Genomic DNA, 24,899 nt, shown 5'->3' with positions numbered 1-24,899 from the left:
CAATACAGAAATTTCATAAACACTAACCATGAACAAAGTCTTAAAGGAGAAAGACCCCAAATATATCACTTTCACAGTAAGAGAAGGGGATCGTTATAATTTTGTGTGTTCTGTGGCACCAGGACAAGTCAAGAGGAAAACCCACATCCACAGCTTTGCATTCGGTATCACGACACATGCCTTTGCCATTCACATCTATGAAAATTAAAAGGGGCTGCAAACCTTTCACAGACAGCTTTAAGGCAGCCATTGATCACTCATCCCTTTTTATCCCCTAAAAGCACCACGCAGCCACTCAGTCGCTCCTTCCCCCCCTTAGGGAAGAAAAAAAGTAAAGCTCGTGGGTTGAGATAAAGACAGTTTAATAGAATAGAAAGGAAGAAACTAACAATGATAGTAATAACAATACTAAAATGACAATAATAATAGTAAAAGAATTGGAATATACAAAACAAGTGATGCACAATGCAATTGCTCACCACTTGCCAGCCTACACCCAGTTAGTTCCTGAGCAGCGATCTGCTCCTCCCCCCAGCTCAACTCCCCCCAGTTTATATACTGGACATGACATCACATGGTCTGGAATACCGCTTTGGCCAGTTTGGGTCAGCTGCTCTGGCTGTGTCCCCTCCCAACTTCTTGTGCCCCTCCAGCCTTCTTGCTGGCTGGGCACGAGAAGCTGAAAAATCCTTGACTTAGTCTAAACACTACTTAGCAACAACTGAAAACATCAGTGTGTTATCAACATTCTTCTCATATTGACCCCAAAACACAGCACTATACCAGCTCCTAGAAAGAAAATTAACTCTATCCCAGCCGAAACCAGGACAACAAGCTATAATCTACACCCCACACCTAGTGTTTGCTAAGCAGATCTGGCCAGGGCCTAGTTTTTCCCATTGCAGATCAGAAGCAAGCCAAGGTTTTATTTACACGTGGGAAGACTCTCCCCTGTGGGAACACCGGAATCCAGAACAGTCAGTTCTGGAAACCTAGCTACTCATCTGAAATCATGGAGCATTCAAGTCCCTACCCAGATCAGGCACTTGCATTTACACCTCCCAGGACTGCTCTGTGCACTATCCCATCAGCTGAAGCACTGCTGATCCAAGATGGTCTTTCCTATCAATGCCATTCTGCTTTGAATAATTAAACCTACACCAAAGCAAGGACTTGAATCTTACACCAGTGTGACAGCAACCGATCAGTTGGCTTTCCCCTATTTTTGTCCCAGTAGCTGCTTCTTTGGAGAACAGCATCACCATTAGATACAAGTGAGAGAAGGTGACCGTAGAAAAGCCAGTTGTATGCTGATCAGGGCAGGGATAGGCTTTGCCTAACAAGAGACTTGAAAATTGGTCATTTATGCTCCAGCTGAGTTTGGCAAATATGAAAGTATTCAGTGTCTGGGGAACAGAATTTAAATTCTTGATTAGGCTAAAGAAGGACTGACAGATACATCCCCCACCTCTGCAGTGCTGGTCATTCTCCTTGGAGACTGAAGGAAATAATCTTCTATTATTAGAGTATTCCAAAACACTCCTCTAAAACATAACGGATATTTAAGCCATACTCTCTATTGCAGAAAAAGCAGTGTAAGAGGCTTCTTATTCCATAGGAGAATGAAGATGTAGAGAGATGCTCAAAAATCAATAGTTTGTAAAGAATTCTCATATGAGAGCATGGAAACTACCAAACAGACCCTTAGTAAGTTAATAATTCAACATTCAGCCAAAACTTGGCTTTGTTAGTCACTGAGGACCAAGTAATATAGAATATCCTGAGTTGGAAGAGACCCACAAGGATCATCGAGTCCAACTCCTGGCTCCACACAGGGCAATCTGAAAGTTAAATCATATATCTAAGAGCATATGTAGGCCATTAAGCTATGTAGCTTCCCCTGTAGCATCAATCCTGGGCAGCGAGGGGAGGTTCCTCTGGAAAATATAAGCATATAGGAGCATATAGGTTTCTGAGGCATATAGGAATGACGATCAAACAGTTTTTGCACAGGTTTAACACTACATCTTACACATTCTTTTATTTGGGAGCTTACTTAAAAATAACAAGTCAAACTATAGATATACTACAAAAATTACTCCTGACTATGATTCATGCAATTGCTCACCTCTTTCCTTGACCCCTACACTCCAGTCAGTGCTTACACTCCTACCTTTTGGTAAGCAATCAAATTACAGCAACCTAAATAGTGCAGGAGAAATTAACCATGTGTTCAGCTCACCAAACCTCTGGTAAAGGTATTTAAATTTCTTTTTTCATCCACGAGAAGAAAATTGAAACAGATTTTACACTAATTGTCTCTGACACGTTTCTATGTCTTCTGAGAGGATCTGACTTCAGGGCAGATAACACTGACGTGAAAGTCCACACTTTCCACATGAACTACACTTTTCTTTTTTTGAACCATCTTTTTAATGAGGGTAAAAGTGATTCAGCTTCAACATATACATTGACATGCGGCTAAACAAGTTTTAAATGGAACTCAGCGTGACAGCATGGTCAATAAAGAACGGTGTTAAATTTAAATCTTATTTTGTTTAAAATACAGATAAACAAGGGAGCTGAATACTACACAGTCAATATTTAAAATGTAAATTCTATCATTCCTCTAAAACTGTATACAGGCTTTAACTGAACTCACACAATGATGCTCAGTCCACTTCTGAAGAGGAAATTAAGCTACAGAAAAGAGCAATTATAATGATTTTACAGGGCAATTTTCTGTCACTAAGTACTGCTGTTGTTCAGTAAGTCCTGACTCTCCCAAGTTTGAATTAAAAGTACAATGGCAAGTATGAACCTGAAACTGAGAATTTACCATGTTGTATACATTAGTGGACTGTGCCTTATGTAAATTATTTTACCTGTTAGCTACCATATTCCCTTTTAAAAGGTCTGAGAGCACTGCAAAAAGTTTATTATGTAATTAAAAAAAAAATCTAAAACTTTACATACTGAAAAAAAAGACAAATCTGAAAACTTCAGTGGAATCAGTGATGCTCTGACAAATCGATTTCTAGGACAAATACGCAGCCAAGCAATTTCACTTTGCTCAGGATCACTCGGGGTGTCTACAGCAGAGCGGGAAATATTCAGTTTATCTTATTATCAATCCAAAACTTCGGCCAAAAAACATTATTCCTATTCCCTGGCACTATGGCTTCGGAACCAGGAAGACTGGCAGAGGGACAAAAGGGAGGTAATATGAAAGGAACAGTACTAATTTCTATTGTAAATGACATTTTGTGTTGTTGAATTAGGAAAATAAAGTCTCACAAAGAAATCATATTAGGAAAATAAAGTCTCACAAAGAAATCATATTAGTGTACAGTATTTATTACCTTCTATTAATCTGAAGTCAATCATTTTGATATGACTAGATTAATTCTGAAATAAACAGACATTTTAAAATACATATGAAGATGAGAGGCTTTAACATGAGAGTATTTAGTTGATCTGCACTCTTAATCCACATGCAAGATACATCAATCAAATACTGTACATTTCCTTTCATTTTACACTAGTCCATAATAAAGCATAATTTCTGAGGGTGAAAGCAGGGAGGAAAGAAGTCATATTTTCAAGTAGCCCTTTTATTAAAAAAGAGCATCAACTATATATTAAGCCAATGTGTTTCTCTCAGATTTTGATTTTACTTACAGTATACAGTTGCAAAATATACAGCTCACCAATGATACACAAACAGTGGCCCTTTACCAAGGGCAAGTAACAAAAAAAAAAAAAAAAAAAAAAGAAATATAACAGAAAAGAATTCTGCAGATTAGAAAAGTCATATTTTAGAACATTATGCCATTCAGAGTGTCTCCAATGCTGGTAAGAAAGGTCATGCACGACGTTTTTTAAGAGAATGTTGTCAGTCCATGAGAGATTTGTCTGCATGCTTCATGTGAACCGAAAAAGGTACAAGTCACAAGGAAAGTAGCTTTCTCCAGTTATCTTTTAGGCCTGTCTATGTCATCAATAGCAGCTAGCAGCTTTTGTCTTGCCTTTTTGTTGATATGGGAGCCCAGACAAACATTCACCAGATTGGTCAACTGCTTAGTGGAATATTCCTGGCAAATAAAAGCAGATCATGTTATGGCAGAATAAAACACCAGACAAAGACAGAAAATTTAAAAGTGCGGACATACACACTGTGGACTTTTCAACTGATAGAAGCAGTCAGCACACAAGGGAGATTTAAAGTGGTAGTTAAGTCAGGTCTGGATAGTTTTCATAGCTAAGGCAGAGGACAAAACTGTATCTTGCTACATGGCAGATTATAATGGAAAATGCTTACAACTGTAATAATGTTGGACTGAGCCGACAGACATTCTGTGAATACATATGTATATAAATCAATATTTAATGTATTTTCCATTCTTTGGGAGGTATGGTGGGAAATATACATGCAAATGGGATAAGCTTTTAACACAAAAACATTTTTCTAAACAAACTGTGACAAAAGCTGATGATCTTTTTTATTTTGACTTCTCATTTCCAATAAGATTCTAAATACTTCTGTCTACAAGGTCTCCAAACAATGTTAATTTCAGTACATGATAAAGGAGGAAAAAATGACAAAAATGTTAAGTCGAGAATTCTTAACACCTGTGAAAACACCACATTTGCCAGTACTACCTTTGTACCTAACAGTATCCAAAATATAGCTTCCACCCGTAGGTTTAAACAAGAGTTTTTCCATGTAGGTCACCAAACAACAGCTCACAATCTCTCTTGTGGCTCCAGGTAAAACAAGGAAAATGATTATTAAAGACATATTTCTTTCATCCATTTCTAGTGGGATTTAAAGTAATCCCAAAATACAGATTTCAAAGAGCTCCATTTTAAAAGACTTTTCACTTCAACAATGGGCAGCTCCAATCGCATGTGACTATTATTTACACAGTCTTGTTATAACTGTTAGGTTATGCTATCATGAAAGCATGCTAAATGCTTTCAAAACACAAATGAAGACTTATCTCAGAGAGCAATGTTGATCCTGATTCGTGCTATTAAATGACAGAAGAAAAAGCAATTACGCTTATCCATCATGCCTTACAACTTAGTTTAAGCAATCTACTGCTAAAGGCAAAGTAAAACTTCATGGTGCGATTTCAAACCATACTTCTTGATGATCGACTTGTGCACTTTGGCTTATTCTGAACAGCACACATACATTTTCAACTTCACTTTGCTCTAGTTCCCTACAGTTTTTGATACAGTAGGTAGATGTGATTGGCTTATTAATCCTTCCCAGTCATCAGATGTTGAATCAGTACAAACACATATTAACTTCATATGATAATTAATATAATGAACATATATGTGCACACACACATTTATATTTATACTGCTTCCCATACAGATTTGACCATAATAAATGAATATATACATATATATGCATATATGCATATATTCATTTTTAACACATAGAAGCATTGATCATTTATAGTTGCTAGCATGATTCTATAATCATGGTGAATTTTCCTGATAGATACTAAAAGAATGCAAATTTAACGCTTACCCTATGTTCTTTTATCCAGCGTTCCATGTCATTTTCTGTTAGGTAGTATGCTTTAATGTAGGTCTCCACAAATTCTTTATCTGGAATAGGCCTAATGTCTGTTAACTTTTCTAGTTTCATTAAGAATTGTTGAAAGTCCAGTTGCATCAAGGCACGTCCTTCATTGCTGCACTTCTTTACATTGGCATAACTGAAAAGAGGAACACAGTGGAAAGTGAAACCGAGAAGGAAATAAAAATGAATTGTACTTCTCAAAGTTGTTTAACTTAGTCCTTCAAACATTGGGGAGGAAAATAATTATGGGTTTAAGTTAAAAGCAGACAAGAACTCCTCTTAGGATGTCTGATGCAGAGTTTTATTTGCATTAGTATAATATGCTTTAGCCCCACTCAGAACAGAACCCCATAGTACCCAGTGATACTTAAAAAACCCACTACCACTCCCCCACCCCCCCATCAAAAGCCACTAAAAATCCTACATTGAACAACTTACTAGAAATAGGTTAAAGGAAATTAAATCAATGCCAATCAGCACACTAGACAGCGGCTTTAGTCAAGTGATCATGACCACTGAAGTCTGAAAGGTAATGTGGCAGCTTTAGGAATGGTCACCAGGAGCTTGCTGAACCAATAGCGGCAGCATCAGAGAAAGGCACAAAGCTGTTTGTTCAAAAACACCCACAACAACCAGAGAATAAAGAGTGGCAGCACTCACTAATCTCTGTGAGAGGTTAATGTTTTAGTGAGAGTATGTCCTGGTTTCGGCTGGGATAGAGTTAATTTTCTTTCTAGTAGCTGGTATAGTGCTGTGTTTTGGGGTCAGTATGAGAAGAATGTTGATAACACACTGATGTTTTCAGTTGTTGCTAAGTAGTGTTTAGACTAAGCCAAGGATTTTTCAGCTTCTCGTGCCCAGCCAGCAAGAAGGTTGGAGGGGCACAAGAAGTTGGCACGGGACACAGCCAGGACAGCTGACCCAAACTGGCCAAAGGGATATTCCATACCATGGGATGTCACATCTACTGTAGGAACTGGGGGGAGTTGAGCCTGGGGGGGGGGGGAAGAAGAGCGCTGCTCAGGCACTAACTGGGCGTCAGCCGGCAAGTGGTGGGCAATTGCTTTATGCATCACTTGTTTTGTATATTCCAATTCTTTTATTATTATTATCATTATAATTTTCTTCCTTTCTCTCCATTGGGGCAGGGTAATAGCAGGAAGGATTACAGTGGGGTGATAGGCAACCAATGAGGAAAATGATCTTTGCAGGATAAGAAATTGCATTTGTCAAAATCAAAGGCAATGACACTGCAATGCCCCTAACAGTACCAATTTCAGCTGTGTACAGGGAATAAAAAAGCTTTGGTCTGGGGCACAGTGTCTTAATACAATAACCCAGCCTACCCACAGGCTGCTGCCACAAGTGACAATCCCATTCCACTGTTTCCACTCTTCCCTTGTATCAAATTTAGAGCAAGGTCAGTCTTCCATTGGTACATGAAATTGATCCTTATTATTATACAGTCTGTAGATTATTAGCTCTGATGCAAAGGAGGCAGCAGAAACATGCAGCTGGAAACTGGATACACAGCAAGGTTAAGAATGAGAAGAAATTGCACCCTTACAGTTAATACACAGAAAGAATTTGCAGAATGCAGAAATAACAGAGGCAAAAAGAGAGGGGACCAAGGCACAAGCCCTCTGCAGCTCCATAGAAGATTGGACAGTGATTCTCAATAGGACATACTGAAGCACTTCAAGAAGCCAGATGGGAAACAGGAGACAACATAGAGCTAGGAGATAGGGCAGGGTAAAATTTAAAGAAGGATATGGTTGACTGTACTGGAGATGATTCTTCACTCAGCGAAGAGCTTGATGAGAGCAATTTCAGTTGACTGGCTGACTGGAGGAGAAACCTCCTTCATGGCTTTTCATTCCATACCTTCATGGAATTCAGAGATGAAAAAAGTTATGAAGGTATTCAGAGAGTCAGCTGTTCAGAATACCTTCCTTCCCTTTCTCCAGTGTCAAAAGAAACTACACGATATGTGAGAAAAAAAGAACTGAGCAAGAATGAGAAATTACTGGCAGGTATTTGGGAGATGATAACAAGCATTCTTTACACTCTAAGAAAAGGCACAGGACAAATCATATCAGCAAGGTATTCCCAGTCCACTCTGACCAGTCAGTGAAATGCTTAGGTGAAAGTCTCATGGTAAGTCACAAGTGTGAACCAAAACTGCAGCGTGGAGCAAGACATATGAGTGGTGATCTTCAGAGCTAAGAATTAAGTGGTTTGCGAACACTGAAGTCACAAAAGATGAGTAAGAGTGTGAAGTAAGAAAAAGAAACAAGTCCAAAACAGGCACAAGGGTTGAGGCAGAGGAAGTTGATGGTGACTGATGGTGTTACCCACTTGAAAGGAAAGGGGGACAAGGGGAGGAGAAGAAAGATGCTTTTGTTCCACTTCATTTGATTTGAGGCATGATAAGTGGAAAATAAAAATTCAAAAAGAAAAGATAGTTGTATAGGTCATATGTCATATGAAAGAACCGAGAAGCCAGAGGGAGGTCATGGCTGGATTTAGTCTCCCTGAAGATGAAAGTGATCTCTCAAGAGCCTGCAAAAGGATGACTGCATGAAAAGAAACAGGCATGAGTTCAAAAATGATGGCTTGATGGAAGCAGTGGAAGCTGATGATCCTCAACAGACAGCTAACACTTGGAGAAGAAGCATGTTGTTGAGGTCCTAAATTAGAGCAGACAGCAGGAGAGTGGGATCAAAAGAAGTAAAACAGGTAGTAGGGAGTGCATAGGGTAAAGATAACCAGGAAAGAAATAAGGAAACATATGAAGAAGAAGTGGAAGACAGCACATATTCTATGATGCAGAAGAAGTTGTGATGAGAGCCCAGACTTATGTAGCTAGGGGACAAGAACACAAAAATAAATGCAGTGGATGAAAGCACTACAATACTCAGGCTACAATATTGGCTCTGAAAAGACTGGAACACTGATTAAGAGGGAGAGATGAGCAAGGTGTAGCAGCTCCTGACTAAGGTGCTTGAGCCTCTATTGACCAAGACAACAAAGACACCTCTCTGTTCCTCATGAATTTGGAAAAATCCTGCTCCATGGCTACTCTCTGATAACTGCTGGGGTTGACAAATCCATCTTCCTGGCAAAGAAAAATGGAATCACCACAGAGATGTTGACAATTAACTTTCTTCTTTGCTTTGTCAGGAAATGATAATTTTCAGACAAAGTTTCTTTGAAAGAGAGCTATGTTGTTTTGAATGCTTCAGTAAAACACTCAATTTCATTCTTCAGCAGGATCTAGGTACAAGACCATCCCCTTTAGGCTTAATGCTGTACCAGACTCCATGAAACAACTGCTAAAGACTATGTTAAGCCTTGGTATTTTTTAGACTCCCCAAAAGCCCAAGAGCTTACCACAGCACTACAAAATTAGAACTTTTAATTCCATAAGAAGTTGTTATTACAGACATATTTACCCAAAAGCAAGACTTTCATGAACTACTTACCCTTCCACAAGAGTTCTATTGGCCAAGCGTATGCAGTGCTCCCAAAGGATGTTGGAGACAGGCAGTGGAATACGGACTCTCTTAGACACCTCGTTCAACCTTCTGTTAAATTCTTCAAATTCCTGATGAAACATGAAAAATCATTATTCCTTTAGCATAAAGGGATCATACTCTATACATCCCCAGCAACAACAACAAAGAATTAGAAATCCATGTGAAAGGGAATACTGAAAAATAAGAGCAAAGCAGAGAATTTTAATAGGCACAGACTGCAGAGAGAAGCTTAATGCATAACGTAGAAACCATACCACTTTCTAGTATATCATTTACATTTACCTTAGTAATTTTTTTTTTTTAGAAGGAAATACTGCTCTGTTCCCCAGAGGTCTAGTTCTCTGCAAAACTGACACCTTTGAAAATTAACCAAGTAGCTAATCCTTAAAATAGCATTTTCATTGCCTCACTCCCTAAACTCATCATAACTTTTTTTAAGACAATATACAGCCACTTAAGAAAATCCAGTGATGATCTCTTTATCCCTCTGAATACCTGCCCCACCAGCATTCAGAGAGAAGCTCAGAAATCTTGTAACCACTTTTCATTCTTCAAACTTTCACATTAGATAGTTCCCTGGTGCTTTAAAAAGAGCTGAGAGCACCCACTGAAAAGACTTCAAATTAACAGTTTAGGAGCATACTGCAAAAGTAGCTAACAATTCAGGTTGAGGGAAGGCACCTATTTCCACCTAAAACATCAATGGCCTGGATGGATTTGAGCTGTTACTATGAGTGACAAGCCAGTCATAACTGAAAGTAATTACTGTTACAAAGATTTTGTGAAGTCTGCTGGGAGTGACTAACACCTCTATCATTTAAAAAAAGTATGAAGTGACTTAAACATAAAGCAGATAGATAATGAACTGCTCCGTGTAACAGCAAAAGCAGTTTGTACTGCAGCCTATTAAGACCCTACTTGTCTAACAAAGTGCTTTCATTCCAAGGCTGTTAATCTAGGTGGTTTTTTCCTCCTTTTTTTTCCCCTCTCTTCCCCTCCCTCCCCCCATCAAAAATTCAGTAAGTGAAGAAAATCAAAAGGGAATCTCAGTAACCAATTTAACCTAGTATCTGACCAAATAATTGGTGTTTAACACAAATTTTCTGAAAGAGGAATTTGGCAAGAGGAAGGAGTCATGCATACAACTCACTCTTCTGAAGATGAAGATGCCTAATGCTCCGTGTTAATGAATTTCTTGAACAATCTTCTTTCCCCATTTTTTCTGCTTCCATACATACTATGGCTGAATATAGAATTTTGCATATGTGTGCACGTGGCTTAAAGTACTTGGTTATTACATTAAATATTGTCCTTGCATCTGACACTCTGGGAGTCCCAGGGTATACAGCAAAACACTAACTGCTTAGCAGTAATCTAAAAGCTGCTGTAGCAACTCTTATTACCTATATAATGTAGAGGCCAGAAGTGGTTTTAAATGGTATTAGCCCTGATTGTCCTGAAGTAAATTCATCAGCAGTTGCACACTCAGAAAATAAAAAAGTTCTACTGCAGAGACCAAATGTTGTAAGTACAAACTGATTTCAAAAAGCCATGGCAGCATAAAGAAGGGTAGTCACAAAGATTCAGTCAAATTCAGTGCAATGATATATCCTTTATCAGATTCTCCCTTCTTTGCGCTGATTTTCTTTTTAGCAGAGAACAGCTACAAAGTACAAAGGTGTAATCAAAACTGTTATTCAGGACAGATGCATAACTTTTTTTGTGATACATACTGCACATATCTTTAAAATAAAAATTTCAGTTTCTTTGTGAGAACTAGTGTAATTCTACCACTGCCAGAACTTCCTTCTAAAGATTTCAGAAACACCATTTAGGCATATATAAAAGGATGAGAGAAGGATTCTCCCAAGAACTGGTTCTATATGCCATAACACACCGCAATTGTAGAACTACTTCAACTGAATGCAATTGAGAAGTTGTATGAATAACTTCCCTTTTACCTTCCTTTTCAAATGTTAACTTCTAAATATAGCAACTTCAATTAGAAAGTGCACAATCATTATCAGTTCTGGTTTGACCCATAGACCCTACCATACATCTCAAAGACAACCGCTAAAATTATGCAGAACAGCAAATAGCTTGTGTTAAAAAAAATCCACTATCTCAGGCCACTGGATTTTCCTCAGTAGTACTCTGTTTACTACACATGTATCCACCATTCAAGACTTAGACATGAAACTCATTAAACTTCTGTGGTCACTTTCACCCACCATGTAGTGAAAAAAAACATCACTGAAAACAACCTGCTAGCAGCAAGAATAATGAAAATTCTGGACAGATCTCCTTATAAGAACTTACCATTTGTCAGGATGCTGTACTGCTCTAACCATGCTACTTTAACAGTTTTAGTGAAGTATTACTGTAATTTAACATTTTTATAAACTGTAGCACACCATTTCCCAGAAAGTATTCACCTTTAAAAGAGCATCTACATATATATTGTGTTGTGACATGATTTCCTTCACATCCCATTTCACATTAGCCATGAGAAGCAGCATTTGTTCATAATCAATGGCTTTAGCAGCAACAATCCAATAAACTGGTTTACGTAGTTCACTGGCAGTTGACACTGTCTGAAACAGAATATAAATAAAAATCAATTCACTAAACTTCTGGCTAATAAGAGCAATATATAACTATGATGTACAAGCATTTGCACCATATTGTACAAGTTTCGAATCTTCTGTTTAAAAATCAGCTGTGAATTACAATTCTGACCTGAGAATAGAACTGCTGAAGAAAAGGTTTCTTGGCAGCTGGCATCACTGCATCAAGATGAGGCTGAAGAAACTCAAACTGCTCAGCCAGAAATACCCTTTGAAAGCAAAGAAAATTTACTATGAACTAAACGCAACATTTGGCATGTCTCTGTACAACTTTTACTCTACAGTTGACATATTTGGCAATAACGATATGTAACCTTTGAAAATTTAGTCCTGAGAAGAACCATATCAGTTTCATGCCAGCATATCAACAAGTATTCTCAATTCTGACAATTTTAAAATATGATTGCAAACAAGAAAATGCTTGAATAGAGAATAAGGCTTGAATATCAACAATTCATATTTCTATTTTACTCAGGATACACTGCAAAAGTCTGATCCAAAGTCTAGTAAAGTCAGTGGATGTGTCCCATAATTTCCATACTGCAGGGCAGCCAACATTAATATTAATAAATCCATATCAAAATTCCAAAATAATATTCCTAATTACTTATATACTAGTGAATCTTTCAAAGACAGAATATGAGATCAAATTCTTTCTCAGGGGTAGGATTTGTTAATAACAACATAATGAAGAAATACATTTCTAACTAAGCATAAATGAATGCAAAAAAAAAAAGGCTCATTTGAAAATATATTTTAAAAATGAACTTCTAATCTTTAAGTGTCATTTTGTGTGGGGAAAAGAGTAATTTCTACCTAACTCTTACTATTGTTCTGACCAAATAAAAAACACTTCCTAAGTTTTGTGTTACTTGCTCATAATAATCTCTTCTTCACAGGTATACTTCCACCCATTGCAAAGAACATTGCAATCCAAGCCAAACCAATATGAACTAAGTGGTTTTGAGTCTCAGCCATCACCATCTGAGTACTTAATATAAGGTTTAAATGAACCATACAGATTAAATACTCCCATTAGCCTCTTTAATTTTAAACTTTTTTCCTGTTAGATTTTCCTTGTACTGTCACAAATTACTGGACCAGCTGCAGTAAAATTTCATTGCTTGTGCTTGCGGGTGGTTAGACCAGATGGTTAGGCCTTACTAACTTTAATTAATAAATTACCTCTATATTTAAAATCACATTGCTAGGTAGGAATTTTTGACCTCTCAAGAAGGTTTTGGATTGTAAACACAATCTCTTAAACAATCCATAGCTTCCAGTGACTACAAAATGCAGCGTACAGTAAATAACCTACAAGGATTCTGTGGCCACCACTCTCTCTGCCAAACCGTACAGCGAATTGCCAGATGTCAGAACTACGAGATGACTGAGATGTGGGCTTGGCACCTTCTCCTTTCTCTCTTCAGCAGCTGTGAGGGTTCCTGTGGGATCAGCAGAGACCTCCTAAAACAAAGAATTAAACAACTGAAAAACCACAAAAACAGCACGAATGGCTCCAGCTGAGCAGTTTCAGATGACAGGTAAGAGGAAGGAATGTTTTTCATTCTGAAGTGTAATTCAAATCAAGCCTGAATCAAAAGACAACTGTAGAGTTTTCTACTTCAACAGTGTGGTGTTCAAACAGGTGAAAAAAATCATATCACATAGATCAATATCTATCTCAGGAAAAAAAAAAAGGGGGCCAGAAAAAAACTTCTTACTACACCTTAACACCCATGCAGGCTTTAGCCAACTCCCTACTGGGAGACTGACTTCTCACTCTTGCAGATAGTATCTTCAATCTGACAGCAACCAAATAAGGAGACAAACCAAAGGAATATTACTTATGCATGGGCTTTACTGCTTATGTGAACTGCAGCTAACTTAAGGAAAATACAAATGATGTTTTTAAACAAGTCATCATTCCATGAAAATATCTATCCTGCAGACATCTTGATCGTAGAAAGCAAGGAAATGTTCACAGCACAGGAAAAGAATCTGTAATAAGAAACAGGTTAGACCAGTGCCCTGTTGCAAAATTTAAAAAAAGACAGAAAGAGAGGGGAAAGGAAGAGGGGGGAAAGGAAGAGGGGAAAAAAAAAAAAGAGAGGAAAACCCCCACCTCTACATTTGTACCAGTTACAGCTAGAAGAGGAATCACAGAAGGAAGAAATTCCCAGAGCTATCATATTGGTCTAAGTAGGTATATAAATGGACAACCCCTGAAGATTAGCTATTTGCCAAAACCATATCAGGACATGAAAACATAAATGTAGTTCTGGCTTTAGATTAATTACTCATACCATGCTTACTGCTTTACATAGGCTATAAAAATATGAGAAATGCTACAAAGCAAAGGTGATATAGAACCCAGAACAGATAAAGAAGATAGGCATGATATGGCACTGATTTTTTAAGTAAGAGCCTTCCATGACCCTGGGGATAGAAACTCTGTGGCCAGACAGGTGCTACAACAAATCAGCCTGTTTGTATGGAATGGAAATAAATTTGGTCAATAACACAGTGACAAAGTAGTTGTAAAAGTTAATTTCTTCAAAAGCAAAATCAGCTGCACAACATGTCTGCTGTAAAGCAACGAGCAACATATGAACACACAACCAATATGACAACAATAATGCTTAAACATGACATTTATGGTTAGACTCAAAAACAGATTAGCGTAACTCTCAGATTGCTGTAAAACTGGCCAAAGATGAAGCCAAAAACATGATAATAAATAAAGCAGCTTTGCAGTTTGTGGGGGTTTTTTCCAATTGGAAATAGAAATAAATTGAGAGGTAATTACAGTGAAGTAACTAAAGAATCAGAAGCAGGATGAAGAAAAATAGACTCAAGTTGAGCACAACAGTCACCAGGAGTTTCTTCTAGGCTTCACAGCAGAGAACAACTGTGAGGAGTGACATGAAATAGAATAATTGCTATTCACATGTTCTTCAGACAGTTTTGCCTACGAAGAAAAGGAGAGCAGTGAGCACTAGAAACATTGATGGAACCAAGTGGTGGTCTCGCTCATTCTAAATATCAGGATTGAGACAAGGAAGAATATGTATTGTAGATCTAGAAAAGCCAAGAGAAAAGGTACTGCACAGATGATCGGGTGAAAAGGGAAAAAACAAGAGGGAAGTTATTCTGGTAGCAAAATACCTGACAGACCCATTATGGTTATACTACAGCAATAAAGGACAGCACAGGTGAAAATTGACTATGTCAAAATGTGTAAGGACTTGTGTAAGAATTTGAGTGATACAGAATGAGCAGAAAGATCAAAACTTTGCTGCTATAGACAATGCAGCACCAGAATGTGTTTACTGCTTGGATGAAAGCCAAAAGTGACATTAAGAATATAAGCCAACTGGGAAGATAATAGTGTCCAAGCTGTTTAAAATGGTTTGAAGTGTGGAGGAACAAGAACATCACAAGTTCCACTTTAACTATCTTGGATTTTAGTTGACAGATGCCTCCTGTGATGTGACAGCCCAAGGCAACAGGGAGGTGGATTTGCTAAATCAGAAAGGCTCTTTCAGTTCTGTGTCTCCCAAAGATGTCAAACACAAACATAAAAATGGTCTACAGCAGATGGAACAAAGCACAGGCTGGGAAAGCGGAGTTCTCACTATCAAAGGTGAGGAAAGTATCTTCAGACTTCTAAAAAAAATTTTGTAATAGGTTACAGAAGCAGAAAGCGGATAAAGCAGGGAACCTTGAAGGATCCCCACAGAAATTCTGACATTAAAAGCAAAGACTGCTGACTGAGCAATACCATCAACACATCATTTGTAGCGCTAAAAGATCTCACAGAAATAGATCAATGAGCAGAAGATAAAACTACTAAAAGAAGCTTATGGTAAATGCTATCAGATACAGTTGCACTGAGCATGGGAACAATTATAAAGGCTAGCCACACCACTATGTTATTTGAAAAATTAATTTTTTCTTTGCTCTGATCTATGTTCATGTTCAGCCAGATAAATATGCAATTAAACTGGCCAGGTATTTCACAATACCATGAAGTTTGCATTCTGCTGAGTCTATCAGAATGGATAAGAAAGCCAAAAGGCCTGGATATTTGCTAAAAAACTCATGTAACCTCTTTCACGCAGTTCTGAAGATACATACCCAGTACATCTACAAGTAGAATGCACACAGGCAATAACATCTAATCATCTAGGCATATAATGGTCAATTTTCTAAAAATATTAACTGAGCCAAAGACACCATTAACTATCAAAATCCACTCCTTATCTGCCTTATCTTTTTCTTTTTCACTTCATGTCATTCTCAAATAAACCAAACCAAAGAAATGAGAAACTTTGAAATGTTTAAACATGATAAAAAAACAAACCCACAGCCCACGAACCAATTCTTTATTCTTAGGAGAGACAGTGAGCCACAGAGTTGGGGGAAGACTATCAGTGGTAACGATTTAAGCATCTTTGTTTCTTTCAAAGACTAGTTACAAATTATGTAAAAACCCAAATATTATAAAGACTTAATTTCACATTTATCGCACTTCAAAGTCACCTGTCACTTCAGTATTGAGATACATTTCTACCCAACTGTTTCCCATGAAGGTAAATATCTTGTGAACCTTTCAAATGCCAAAATTGTGTTGCACTTGAAGACACAAAATGTACATGTAACAACTGGCTAAGTCAAAGATATGCTAGGGTTCAACCAGGGAGTCAAACTCTGGTTCAAATATACAGGGCAAACACAGTATGAGCATTTTGTTCTCCTAACTTGTTCTAAAAAGCAGGCACTGCAAAAGCATGTTGATAGCAAAAGGAAGCCCAAGGAAACAGACAGTATGCCAATCCCCAAGAAAAGCACAAGATCATTCTGAAAGGGCTTCAGTGATGCATGTGTTTTTTCTTCCAGCCTTCATTAACAGAAACAATCAAATTACTGAAAGCAGCAACAAAGGGGCAAAACATACAGGCTGGAACAGGAAAAAAGGCTACAGACTATTTAAAGAAATCAGATGTTTCACAATGGACTGGACTTGTTAAAGCTAACCCTTCCAGTAATTTAACAAAATCTGCAAGACAATCTCTGTTGTCAGAGAGTCCATTTGAGCAGAATGGAGAACAGGTAAAGTCCTGTAAAAATGAAAGTGGGTGAATGACGCCAGTCTCAAGAGGAGGAGGAGAAGGAAGAAGAAGAGGAGGAGAGTAGAAGCCAGGAAATTGAATAGCAGCTAGCCCAACTTTAATTTCAAGAAATGTCAAGTTACACTGAGAACAGATTGTAGCACCTAGCATCAAGTGTGCAGAGAGCAATACCAAAGCAGAACAAACTTGCTTAGCTTTTCTCTGTGTCAGAGTAGCAGGCCTTGCTGATAGAGCAGAATTGTGATATATCCAAGGTATATTACAGCCCATATAACATCCTTGTAAGCAAACTGGGCAAAATACAGATTCAATAAAATAATTTCAAGGTACACGTGGAACTGATGCAAACTACAAGATACTTTTCCCCTTCCTTGCCAAACAGTGATTTTTAAAAAAGCACCAAACTTACCTGAACAATAACCAAATCAACTGTAGCAAGTACAACAGTAGAGGTTAACCAGCGTTCTGTGCAGACACCTTACAGCGGGTCTTATCTATTCAGTTTTCTCTAGTCTTAATCTAACCCCCTCATACTGTCACAGGAAAAGAACAAAGTTTTCTGGGCTACATATGATTGACATACAACAACTAGCAATTATTTATAAAAGCTGCTTTGCTATAAAGGCCTGAAAATATCAGGATACAGAAGAGGTAAAGCAGGCTTATGACTTCTTTACCTGTTTAAGGGTTGCTAGTAACAGTAGTATGAGCTATAGTGTGTGCTTTGGGAAGTATCTTTATGCGATATTTATCTTTGAATTAAATTTCATCTGGAATGCATTTTCACAACAGAAAGGCATATATTAGCAAATAACAGGTATCAAATAAGTGTGAGCATGATACTGTTTGATTAATTGCTGGGTATTTTACTTTAGCATTTACCTATTTACTCCCAAGAAGAAATTCTTTAATGAATAGGAAGAATAAAATAAATAAATCTATCTTTGTAAGGAACAAGCCTCTCCTTCAATCTCTTCTTCCAAAAAATGTCTTCTGTAACAAGAGAACATTTTCATTTCAATAGTTTGGCTGAACCCAGCGGCAAACCTCTGTTAAGCCTTCCGTCTTAGTAGGAAGAAGAGATGATAAACTAATTACCTAAATCAGAAGTATAAACTACCTAAGCTAATTATCTAAGTCAAAGGTTTGACATGCAATTTGCAAGACAGACATTTTTAAGGGGCCTGATCTCATCATAAGCTCAGAAACATGTATTTATTTCAGTTATCCAACAGAACTTATGACTAAAATAACTTATCTGCTATTTATGGTGGAGATAGTTCACAGTTAATTATAATCATCCACTTACAGTAACTTTAAACAAAAAACAGTAAACCCCACAACTTGTTCCCAGTACACAAAGTTCTGCAGGTTACACTAATAACCAATAATCTTTCAAAACTGAGCTTCTCCTGTCCTAATACTTTTTGCGTAAGACTTTAGCTGTAGAATTGCTCTGATTTAATATACATACACAATAGGAACAATTTTAGGTTTGATTCTGCTATGAGAAAATGGCAATACCTCTAAATGCTACTGAAAAAATCCTGATCTTGAAGGAGTAAGTGGTGTTTGAAAGGCATGGAAAAAATCAGACTATCTGAAAAGGTTCTGGCAGTCAAACAGCCTACAGAAGCTCTGACATACCAACACTATTACCAAGAACTTGATGTGCACTGATGGGAGAAGGAAAAGCAGACTGGCCATAGATGTTTACCTAAGACAGGATAGCTCTATCATCTCTCTTTATAAAACTGTAACTGATAGTTTCTGTAATATCCTGAGCATAGAGTACAAGAAAATAAACACTGATCAAAGAAAGCATAACCCCTTATTGTATTCAAAGGCTGTCTGAAAACAGCTCAACTAACTCCAATATACAAGATTTTTTTATTAGAAGAAAGAAACTTGATGTTGAAAATGACAGGTAAAGCCAATTGTAAAAGCACACTGCATTTGAGGGTAACAGTGCTTTTTGACTATGATGGAAATGTGTTAAGGTTTAAAAATGGTACTTTTCAATGCTCCTGTGATGTTTTAAGTTGAAAGTAGTATTTTCTTAGTATTTTCTTACTGAGGGGCACAAAGCTTACAAAGCAGGTAATCTTGACTCAGCCCTTAGGAAACGAAATCAAACGTAAACAATGTAAGCTACTACAATGATCACCACTCAACACACTTTAAGACAGCAGATCATTAAAAACCAAACAGCAAACCATCTTGAGAAACCATGCTATTAATTTTCTATTTATTTACAATCCTTTTCAGGCAAGTGATACCTTTACAGCATTATGAAGTGCCATGCAAGGGATCCCCAAGCTTGCCAACGCTTACGATGCACACACTACGCACCAGCCCCAGGGCTGAGCTGATCAGCATTGCCTTGTGGTAGGCATGAAGTTTCCAATTTCAGAGTGTGGATCCTCCATGCTCCTTGTCACAAAACAAGCATGTCCCAAACCTCAGTAGGGTCAGTCCCACTGAATTCAGTAACAGACTTCAATAAAATTTGCATAGAAACTTCTGGGATCTTTGTATTTCATTTATTTCTTAGTGTTCAAAGTTAAACAGCAGACTTTTTGCATAAAAAATGATCCAAAGTTAGCAAGTTTATTTACCATCTCGTATAGCCTAACGCAACAAGGCCTCTATCAGGAATCACTGTGTGCTGACAGACAACTGAGAAAATGAGTCATTAACTATGCTTTAAAAAATAAATATCAAACAAGCCTCCTCAAAAAAGCACGCCCACTGCCACACCCTTGGGAACCTGAACCACTACCTTACGAAGCCAATCTGGTCCAGTCACACACATTTTTACTGCAGCATGTTTCTTATCCAAAGAAAAATTTTCAGGAGGAGCTACTGCTGGTTCCCAGGTGCTCAGCTGCAACTCTGTGGTCACCTGAACTCCTCTGGGACTAGGAATCAGCCCAAGTTTTGGGTGCCCAGCAAGAAGAATCTGAAGTGACTAAAATGAGATAGCTCAGTGACTGCCCAAAGAAAGACAAAGCAATTGCCAAAACCCAGAAAATTTGTTCAAAGAAATAAGCTAGAAAACTCAGTAAATCATTCCGGTCTACTTGGGTAATAGTCAAACAAACAAACAAAAGTTGTATGAAGAGCTCTAAATGAATAATGTGAGGAAGCAAAACAGCTGCAGAAGTCCTAGCATATTTTCAAAGTGCTTGTCATGTCAGAACTTTCTTTGATATACACAGAGTTCTCTTCCCTTGACAAACAACACCTTAAACGTTGTCATTACGTATGTTGTACAAATCTTTTCAAAGAAAGGAAGAAAAAACCTCACAAATTGTCATATTTTCTTTTTTTTGTTTTCAGGCCTTTTTTTTTCTTTGAAAGAACAGGATACCAAGACAGGATTGTAAAAGTTGCAGAATTTATCTTTGGCCAAACAAAACCTCACCAAGAATCACTGCTCACAGCTACTACTTCAGCGAGGAGCTTAGCTATGTTGTCTAGGAGCAGCATCCTGTGCTAGGCACTGCCATGTCAAGTAACAAATTCCACAGCCTAGACTCGCCAGAGCTTGCCACTGGTATGCCAGACCATGACATAACAGGGTACATATCCACATTAAGTAATGCAGGACTGTGCTGTGACATTTTAAGTAAAACTGAATCGCTTGTTTCTAGAACTGGGACTAGTATAACTGAACTGTACCATTCCACAGCATCAAAGGGTCAAAGCCAAAATGGGTTGGAAAGTCAGGCATAAAGAAAAAAACTGTTCCTCCCATTATTCCTTCTTATTTGTACAGCTGAAAAATCTACATTTTACATCTCTGCACCATCAATCTCTAACCTACTCTGCCAAAAGATATATACTTTATGGGGGAAGAGCCCAAAAGCTAAAGTAAAGACAGAATCAAAAATACATTAACCAATACTTCTTTATACCAGTGATTCCTTCCATCTACTCTTCTACACATTGCATTGCAATGCTTATATACTTTATCGCAGTGATCTATTTTGTACTGCTGTAAGGCACAATAACTCTAACAAACTTCATTCTAAATCTCAGTTTTACTTGAGCAAGCCAGTTTGCAATTAAATATTTATGAGTATTCCATGGTTATTTGCCCGCAAAATCTCACTTTTGGAAGCAGCAGTATCACTCAAGGCAGCTATGTGCACACACACAGGACATTCGAAAACAACATCTAGGTAATGGCAGTACCATGAATGAGTTACGTTTTGTGAAGATAAGGAAGCTGCTTAGAGACAGATAAAGCAAGGATTCAGAAGTAGAAATTTCCCTTCCGAATCACCAATTATCATAGATCACATCAATCTGATTAATGCTTTGTACCTATTTGGGGGCTTACTGGTCTCAGTGGACTAATACGAACATCGTTACTGTTGCAAAAACACATTCCTGTTAGAAATGACAAACACAGGGACCGAATGAGTGTAGGTATCTCTACATATCCCACTCAGGGGAACTGCCAGTGAGGAGTCATAGGCAGCTCAGAAACAGGCACTTGTTTCAATGTCTTTGGCCTAATCAAAACTGCACCTTAGCATTTTAAGTGAGGCTGAAACAAAAGCACTTCTTCCGCCCCTTTTCACTCTTCTCTCTCTGTGTTTTCCTTTTATTACATCCTGCTGGTATGAATCAAACACAGCTTGTAGGGCGCTATTTCTGGAGGATCCAAATTATTAGCTCTGAAGCTCCTGCACAGCTGAAATCTATTACTGAATTTACTTTATACTAGCTGTGGAGAGTCCTGAACATGAAGTTCACATACACATATGAAGTTCAGTACAAAGTAGCCAAACAAATTTTTGAAAGTCATATTGTTCTCTTACCTCTCAGAAATGAAAGTGCACCCTAATCAACTTTAAAACAAATACACAAAGTGCTTGTATTTTTTTATACTTTCGAGTTAGCCTACAAGTATTTCCTTAAGGCAAAGACAAGTAGCTTAGACACAGAAAACTGGTTACTCAATCACTGTATGCTCCCAACACACTTCCACATAACTTACTATAAGAAAGCAAATAAAGACAGTTTCACTAATTGGTAGGCCCCTTTTATTTATTTTTAACTACACCTACTTCATTTATATATCAAAAGAAATTTCAGGCCATACTTAAACCAGTATCAGTATTAGCAGTGCAGAGATTAACAAGAGCCATAGCTGGACAAAACCTCATTACTGGCGTATTTATAACAGTTTTAAATAGGGAGCATATTTAAAGCAGTAGCACCTAAAGAACATACTTGCTCAATCTTGTAAAGAGTTAAGTCCCTTCATCGTTGTCATCATAGATGTCGCTTCATTATTGTCATCATACAGAACATCCAAATCAAAAAAAACCCATCCAAATTACAAATATGGGTTTGTATCATAAATATGAGGAGGAGGGGCACTTTTACTTCCAACTGAAGTGGTAAGGTTCTTTTGTTTACTATAATTTTACTATTGTGTCAGTGTAGGAGCAGCATACGGACATTGAATAATACGTATCACAGATAAGGTGTCACATTATTGCCCTGGGGTGGAGTTAACATGACTGAACACATGTTCATATCTCAGCTATTTCCTGTACACAGTCTAAAACATTAATCTAAACTGTAGGGGGACTTGCTGCAGTTTATAAAGTACAGCTGGCTTTGCTATGAAGTATTAGATTGTGAAAAAGTGGAGATGTGATTCAGCTACAGTTGAACACTGCCTAGAGGGGACAAGGACCCTCCAGCAGAAGTAGGGGGTATGCGATGCATGAGGAGGGATGCAGGGAAAAGGAGAGGAAACACTTCAAGTTGCTGCAGCCTTTTTCCTCAGTGGCCGTGAGTCAGAAACCCAACTCTTTGTCTCTAAGTGGTCCAAATGAAAACCAGGACAGTACTTCTTTCTCAATTATGATTGGTATACTGTAAGTACAGTACATATTCAAAGGGCAGACACTTCTTGCACTGTAATAATAGGGAAATATAAACTTAATAGAGCAGCTCCATAAGGAGCTACAGAGAATGCCTCCAATCGACCTCCATGCTCTTCACACTGAAGATGCTACAAAGATGCAAGAAAGAACTTCAAGTGCAGCTCAGCTTTACCTTGCCAGAAGTAGAACATCCCCCCTTCCACTTTGCTTTTTTCTTCACAAAGGAAGCTTAAAATTCAGCTGAATAATAATAAAAGTAGTATCCTAAAAAGGTATCTGGTATAAACTAGATAGCATTAATTCAATCACAAACAGAAACTACAAAAAGTCTACAAAAAGCAGGAGAAGATGGCCTTTAAATCCTCAAATTATTCCTCTAACTTCTAACAAGAAATATAGAGTAAATAGGCCTTCATCCACTTGGTATCTCAAAAAAGGAACGGACAAAGTCCAAGAAGAAAGCTAGGAATGATCCAGTCTAAACTACTAAAGAATCTTGACATAGATCATAGAGCTCAACCTTCGCAGACACTGACAGCTTAGAGGAACTATTCTGATCTACATGAAATTCTGGCAGAGCCTTAGTCACAGATTTAGAACTATCAGATTCTGACTATCTTTATGAAAATAAAATATTGAAAGATGCTGCCATAAGGAACTGAAATGCAACAGAAATTATAGCCCTTAATAAAGTTACCATGAATAGAAGACAATGCAAAAAAACAAAATTCCCAACAGGCCATGAGACTGAACCCCACAACACAAACATGAATATTTTCAGAAAGCAATTTACAATAATCGAAGATAAGAGAGGAGAATTTTGACAGCAGTCCAGAACAGTCCATACAATCATGAGAAATACCCATTTTATGACACAGTAAAGATTAATCTCTACTTTCACAAACTCTTAAAAATAAGCAAACAATAAAAATACCCAGAAGACATTTTCTTCCTCATGAATCAAAAAGTAAGAAAATTTCCATTTATAGTTTAAGACCAGCCTGAGTTCACAAGATATTAATAAACCTCATGGAATGCCTTAAAGTTAATAGCAGTTAGCTAAGATTTCTTCCTCCTTTCAAATCTTACCTAGAACATAGCTATTAATTTCAATTGACACTAACATTATCTGTAACAGCACCATTAAATGACCAAGGAAGAAAAAGAAGGGCTATTATTCTTCCAATTTACTCCTAGAAATGATTTTTCAAACATTATTTTGACTCATGAAAAAAATTCAAGGCTGTAAAGCACTGTCAGGAACTGTGACTACAGAGTAAGTTTAAAAAATTCATTCCATAACTTGCCATTTTTCCATAATCTTTAACTGATTCATTTGCAAGATCTTCCTAGCATTATTTTTTCTTTTTGAATACACTGCCTTTGAGATGAATATCAATATGGCCAGCCTTTTTCTATTTTATAGAGGCCTGGGGTTATTAGTTATCTTATGCTCCCTCTACTGACTCTATAAGAAATGGCCCCAAACCCCTTTATGAAGCTCGACTGAAAGAACAGTTTAGGATTCAATATAATACTTCAAGGAATTAAAAAGGCAAAAATACAATTCTATGGAGTGTCAAATGCTTGTGAAAGTCAGAGTAGAGCATCTGTCTTCTACTTCTTTCTAAGGTACAAGACTTAGAAAATAAATCCTCCCTGCAGCATCTGGGGTATTAACTACTACACAAGCCATTTATGATACTCTTAGGAAACATCTTCATAATGTTTCAAGGGGGTTATATTTAGGTGGAAAAAAAGAACTTCAAATCTCCATTTTTGCATAGTTCTTAACAATATTTCTTTATAAACTCTGCTGCTCAGTTGAATCCACAAAATCTATCTGAAGTCTCCTGTTTACCCTTTGTAATGTGATGTAAAGGACAGTAATCTACTACCAGTGTGACACAAGCAGCATATTTACTTTTCACATTTTGAAAATAACTCATGAAGTGACCAATGGGATATAGTCTATAAAATACATCGGGGAAAATTCCCCACAATTCAGAAATGACTTAACAAAGGACTTAGTATACCACTTCTATTATCTTGCAGGGTGAATGATCTTCAGGATGGTTTAGTGT

The 24,899-nt window shown here is 37.5% G+C and overlaps 1 protein-coding gene across 1 annotated transcript in view; it reads right to left on the bottom strand.

The window, feature by feature from the left end:
• Positions 1 to 365: 365 nt before the first annotated feature.
• Positions 366 to 24,899, bottom strand: part of VPS50 (VPS50 subunit of EARP/GARPII complex) — a 101,548-nt gene continuing 77,014 nt past the window's right edge. Inside the window, exons 23-28 of the mRNA XM_075049364.1 lie at positions 13,087 to 13,235; positions 11,881 to 11,977; positions 11,577 to 11,735; positions 9,088 to 9,209; positions 5,549 to 5,738; positions 366 to 4,094 (exon numbers count right to left, since the gene is read on the bottom strand). Of these exons, the coding sequence (XP_074905465.1) occupies positions 3,975 to 4,094; positions 5,549 to 5,738; positions 9,088 to 9,209; positions 11,577 to 11,735; positions 11,881 to 11,977; positions 13,087 to 13,235 (837 nt within the window). The 3' untranslated portion in view covers positions 366 to 3,974. The remainder of the gene's footprint in view (positions 4,095 to 5,548; positions 5,739 to 9,087; positions 9,210 to 11,576; positions 11,736 to 11,880; positions 11,978 to 13,086; positions 13,236 to 24,899) is intronic.

This window comes from Buteo buteo, chromosome 2, assembly GCF_964188355.1.
Source record: "Buteo buteo chromosome 2, bButBut1.hap1.1, whole genome shotgun sequence".
Classification (NCBI taxonomy): Eukaryota; Metazoa; Chordata; class Aves; order Accipitriformes; family Accipitridae; genus Buteo; species Buteo buteo.
This window is presented reverse-complemented; position numbering and strand designations above follow the sequence as displayed.